This window comes from Rosa rugosa, chromosome 1 (genome assembly GCF_958449725.1).
Source record: "Rosa rugosa chromosome 1, drRosRugo1.1, whole genome shotgun sequence".
Taxonomy (NCBI): Eukaryota; Viridiplantae; Streptophyta; class Magnoliopsida; order Rosales; family Rosaceae; genus Rosa; species Rosa rugosa.
In genome coordinates this window covers 5,467,416-5,473,246 of record NC_084820.1, presented here as the reverse complement: position 1 = coordinate 5,473,246, position 5,831 = coordinate 5,467,416, and the positions used below count along the sequence as shown (strand labels likewise).

Sequence of the window (5,831 nt, the reverse complement as noted above, 5' to 3'; positions counted from 1 at the left end):
TTTCATTAATTCTCTAAGATTGACGGAATCAGCCATACCCATCAATCAATTTGGCCTTAATTCAATAATCGAATGATCGCAAGTGAAAAAAAAGGACATATCAACCTAACTTGCCATGTTGTTGGGCGATCAAACCAGAGCCAAGTCATGAAATTTATTCTCTGCAATTTCGGGTTGTGAATTGTGATCAGAGAAGGAAAGAATAAAAGCAAGGGGAAAAGGAACAGAAACGAGAGATCGGTAGAGAGTGAAGAAGTCTGTGCAAACAAGAGAGACCAACTTTTAGTAATTCTCCATGCTAAACCTTTGCAAATGGATGTTACAAACAGAAAATTTCTTCTATGCAATTTTGTTTGTGAGAGTGAAGAACAGAAGGAAAAGAAGAACATAAGAGAGAGAGACATGAAAGAACCAAAGTGGCTGTAAATGAAAAGAAGAATTGTTGACCATTAGATTTGAGAAAGCCACGTGTCTTCATCCGCTCCTTGATACTTTGCCTGGTGGTGATGGTGTGTGGTCATTATTCAGGGGTAGGCTTTAAAATCATCCCAAGTCTATCAAAGATCATAAGGTGGAGTTTTGAAGTGACTGAAAAGAAAGCATGCATGCGAATAATGATGATTGTGTACGGGTCAAGATTAAAAGGGAGGGTTTGCTCTAATCTCTATCTGGAGTTGCCCAATACTTTTGGATTTGTGTTAGTGGTTCTAATTAACACCTTCGGGTGATGTTATATATATCAGTAGGCTTTTCCACTAATGGAGCTGCTGTCAACGTTGATCGGATATAGAAGATCTTGACCTATTCAAGTGAAAATGAAAGAAAGCTGGAAACTAAACCTAGCTAGCTGATTCAATTCCTAGTCGACATGAATGATATGGTCCATATTCTTTGATACTGGTTTAGTTCTTAGGAAAATAAACAGTGGAAATGGTCCATTAATTAAGAAAGGTAGGGTTACTACAAAAAACAAAGACAAGTAAACAAAAGGCCATAGTCAATTTTTACCTAAACCCTAAACCCTAGTATGCATGCTTTTCATCAATCAAATCCTAAACCCTAAATCCAAATTCGACCCTAACACTACTACCCTACGTGGACCAAGTTAAGCAAATTGTAAATTCTAATAAGGTGAGCGAGGACTGTGGACGAAAATTTTTTAAGTTATTTTCTGTCTGTCAATAAACTATAAAAAATGAGACTTGATTGTCCTTTTATTAATTTTATAAAAAAGAAATTGGAAAAGTTAGTATCACACGCAGTGCCAAATTAGGAAAATTAAGGAATCCTTTCTGAAGAATAAGCAATATAATTTGTTGAACAGTACATATGCAATAAGATAAAAGTGGGATGGGATGTGAAGGTTGAAATCATCTTTTTGGAAACTAGAATATAAACTTGGCACCCTGTTCTGCTAAATCCTGTGTTAATTACTTAATTAACCAAGGACTTTATTAGCTCCCCCAGACGATAGCAGAAACTGATGTGACCAGACAACAACCTCCTGCTGCTTAGTGCTAGTGCTGGGTTCACATCAAGTGATCAAACACAGCATTTTATATATCATGCATATATATAGCCGCCCTCTGCAATATATTTAATAAACTAATAAAGGAGGAACCAACAGTTGGGATAATTAACTTCGAGTGCTTTTGATCCTTTGCTGAGACGACTCATAGGCTCACAGTAAAACAAAATCCCATTACGACTCATAGACTCATAGGCCCTTTCTTTATTATCTATTTTTTTTTTTTTTCGTTTAGGATGTTTTGTGGGAAAAAAATTCTTGCTCATTCAACGTTTAAGTCTTAATTAAATTCTCATTTGTGCTAGTTCCAAGCAGCGGCAACAGATAAGTGAGCATAGGATTTTGTTAGGATTTTCATTCTAAGTGGAGGATCGACGAGAACTACTCCCGCTCGTTGTTCTTATAATAAGATAACCTCTAGACCCAGTGCTAGATCATAGTACGCCAAAACCCTAATTTGCTCGAACAAGTAGTACGTTTTTTTGTTATCAAATAAATTAATAGCACTTTTAATAACTTTTTTTAATATGCAAAATCTTGTAATTAAACCTTCTTAATTAAATTTTGATAAAAAAACAAACCTTCTTAATTAAATAGAAATCAATGAGTTTGGAAAAAGAAAAAGAAAAAGAAAAAGAGAATAATGTCAGAGTTGGGGTAACTTGTAAAACTCATTGATGTGAATTGGTTTCTTCTATCATGTCGATCTGCTCAGGCGTATCATTCAATACCCAAACACGTTATTGTTGTGGACTCTCATGAATGAAGTAGCTAGCTCAGCTAGGTACAGCATGAGGTTCATCCTTGTTTCTAACCCAAGCTTTAATGTTCGGCACCAGATTTCAACTATGAGTGTAAATATGATCGATGCTTTCTAAAAGAGCTAGGTCATATCTCTATTCATAAAGCCAAGTATGATTCACTGTTCATATTTGGTCAAATTTTTGAACTTCAGATTTTGTACCTAGCCAATTTGAAGAATTGGCCAACAAATTATCTGTTCATACCCAACAAATTATCTGTTTTTTTTTTTTAATAGCCATGTAGCCTTTTTTTTTTTTTGACAGAAAGAGGTCAGTCCATTATATTAATTCAGCAAGCAGTACAAAAACGAAACACCCCTATGGGGTTGACAGAAAAAATAGTTCCTTAGGGAACCCTAAAACCCATCCTAAAACTAGAATAAGACCCAGGAAATCCCTAGTACACCCACTTTTTAAGGAAAAATATGCACCATTATTCCAAACAAAGATCAGAAATCTCTGAAGCAAAATAGTAAAATGAATCCTCAGAGGAGTTGATCCTTGCGACCTGTAAATAAAATTACATAAGAGCAAGTGCAGCGGTGCATGTCTTGACCGGTCACCAGCTCAGATTGCTGAGGTGTTGACTATGGGCATGATTTTTCTCCTTCCACCGGTCCCTTTTTGACTGGACAAAAGATGGCCTTTTTTGACCCAGGCCAAGAAAAAGGTCATGGCCTTGACATATTGCTTGCCCAGGCAAAGAAGCAAGCCAGCTCAGCCCATCAGGCCACATGGGTGACGTCAGCGGCCAATTAAAGAGAGAGACGTCATGGCCTTAATCTGGGCCGTTGTTTTCAATTAATGTTCAGATCCAACGGTGGTGCAATTATATGTATATATAGTGTTGTAACGTTAACAAAACGGTGAGAGAAAATATTGTTAAAAATTCTAAACATTTCTCTATAAATACCTACCATTTATTTTACATCTCACCCAAAAAAAATTATATTTCATAGTTACACAATGAACAGTGAAATAAAACTGTAAAAAAATCAATGAACAGTGAAAAAATAAAATAATGAACAGTCTTGACCGGTCAAGAAAAAAAACGGGTGCTAAGAGCAAGTGCACCCGTAGTCAAGAAAAGGCAAAGTCGAGAAGTCAAGAATTCGACCAGTCAAGTTACTATTTACTGCCACTGGACATAGGTTTGCACCCGTTTTTTTCTTGCCCGGTCAACACTGTTCACCTTTTTACTGTTCACTTTATTGCTTTAACTGTACTGTTCATCGGAATTTTAAACATTTTTCATCCACTAGACATTTTACTGTTCATTTCACTGTTACTGTTTATTTACTGTTCATCAATATTAATTCCCTAGCCGTCAGATCTGCAGAACACTTTTTAATCCAACGTCCCATTTTCTTTGACCGTTGGGTTCAAAATCCCAAACCAGCCAAAATCCCATGACGTCACCCACGTTGCCTTCCTTCCATGCTGGCAGCTTGCCTTGCTTGGGCAAGAAAAATGTCAAGAGCTTGCCCATTTTTTTGACTTGGGGCAGGGAAAGGCAAAACTTGCCCAGCTATATTTGGACCGGTGGAAGCTTGATTCTCTCCATGACTGGTCAACACATCATCATTCTCTCACTTTGCCCGGGCAAAAGAGCACCGGTGGACTTGCTCTAACCCATGTCCAGTGGCAGTGAACAGTAACTTGACTGGTCGAATTCTTGACTTTTCGACCTTGACATTTCTTGACTACGGGTGAACTTGCTCTAACAGTTGGAGTTAGAAGGGGAGACTCCCCTTCCATAACACCTTCCTGTTCCACCCCATCCAATTCAGAGATCACCGTGCCACTAGCTTTCTCTGCAACTTCAAACTCGCCAACTATATCCCTCTGGCTCTTCCATTTACGAGGTTTCTTCACATGCTCCTCCATCCCAATAGCTCGAGCAGATTTGGTTTTATTCTTGCTTCCGCGGGGACGCCCAAGTTTCTTTTTCTTAGGAGAAACAATGATTTTGCCATTTTTGTGCTGCAACATCAAAGTAGTATTCTCATCCACCTGCAACTCAGTGGAAGGAAGAGCCAGATACCTTTTCCCAACCTTGGTGAGCTCAAAGGTAGCCTTTCGTTTTGAGCCCACATAAACCAAACTCGAGTTCGGCCACCCCATCTCCATCTCCATTTTCTTTTCATTCTTTGTAGAAGCCGACGCGTGCTGTAATGATATCATCTTAGGTAGAGTGGATGATATCATTGATGCCCAATTCTTAAAACAATTAACCTCAGTCAACCCTGCCATGACCTTCCCAACGCATATAGGGACATCTGAATTCATAGGTGGGTTGAACTCCTCCTCATGCAAAGATGCATGGACCTCCACGACCCCCTGCATCCCATGTACTTTGGTCACCTACCTCCCACCCAACTCCGGAGCCATCACCCCTTCCAAACCAGCACCAAGCACACCCTTTTGCATTAAGTTCGCACCCGAAACAGCATCAGAGCCTGAATCCGTCCCCGGAGCCTCCAGCGATAGCCCTGCCATCGCAGCAGCCGGCGGCTTTTGCAGCAACTCCTCCTTCTATTTTGCTAGGAATCCATCACAGCCCATAACATCATGTTCAAATAAGCCACAGTCCCTACATAAACCCTTCACTTTCTCGTAAATCAGGGTGATCTCGAGTTCCACAGTGGACGAAAATTCAAACATCATCCATGAACGAATCGGGCGACGAGTATCCAACATCATCCGGATCCTTTGCTCCTCTTCCCTACGACGGAGAGCCGTTTGATCAAGACGAATAACCTGACCAATGGTTGAGCCGATTAGGGTTAGGGCAGCCTTATTGCGCAGACCTACCGGCAAACCCTTCATCGCCACCCACGTCTCCAGACTCCACAGTGGAACTGCCTCCACCGGTCCAACCCCATCATAACCACCGAGCATAAGCATCGTATTCCTATAGAACCATGGTCCACCATGGAGAGCACGATTTATGTCAGCTTCGCGCTCAAACTGGAAAAGGAAACGATCACCTGCATCTTGGATCATCAGCCCCGATTTGATTCTCCAAATGGAAGAGATTGTGCCATTAAAACCAGGAAAGCGAGCTTTTGTTCCGAGAAGACGACCCACCATGTACCAATGGTCATCCTGCAGTGCCGCTGATCGAGCCAGGCCAAAGGAAACCCGAGTAGATCCATTAGATCCGGCCGTGATACAGGAAGAGGAGTTTGCCATGATCTCCTACGTTGAGTTTTGAAAATTTTGTCGTAGAAGAAACTCCCACGAGAAACCCTAGCAAAGAGATGCGGCTAGGTCTTTTTTCAATATAACGGTTCCATGTTGCCTTCTTTGTTGCATTACTTTTAGTGTATTTTTTGAAATTCTCAAATTGTCTATGACCAATTTTCTTGCCCAACAAACCATCATACAACTGATACACCAAATAAATTTTGTTGCCAGGGTCGTTATTTTGTTAATTCTGAAAAAATTTCAAAGAAAAAAAATCACCAAAAGAAATAGAGATGACACAAAAACAAATT

General features: G+C 40.0%; 1 protein-coding gene across 1 annotated transcript; it reads right to left on the bottom strand.

Annotated features, from left to right (window-relative positions):
* Positions 1 to 4,866: 4,866 nt before the first annotated feature.
* LOC133731270 (uncharacterized) lies at positions 4,867 to 5,526 on the bottom strand. Its single transcript, XM_062158703.1, has one exon. It carries the CDS (start codon positions 5,524 to 5,526, stop codon positions 4,867 to 4,869), a length of 660 nt encoding a protein of 219 aa, XP_062014687.1.
* Between the last annotated feature and the right edge of the window lie 305 nt (positions 5,527 to 5,831).

Bases quoted from the DNA above. Each gene is read 5' to 3' on its own strand.
- LOC133731270 (XM_062158703.1), bottom strand. From the start codon at position 5,526: ATGGCAAACTCCTCTTCCTGTATCACGGCCGGATCTAATGGATCTACT.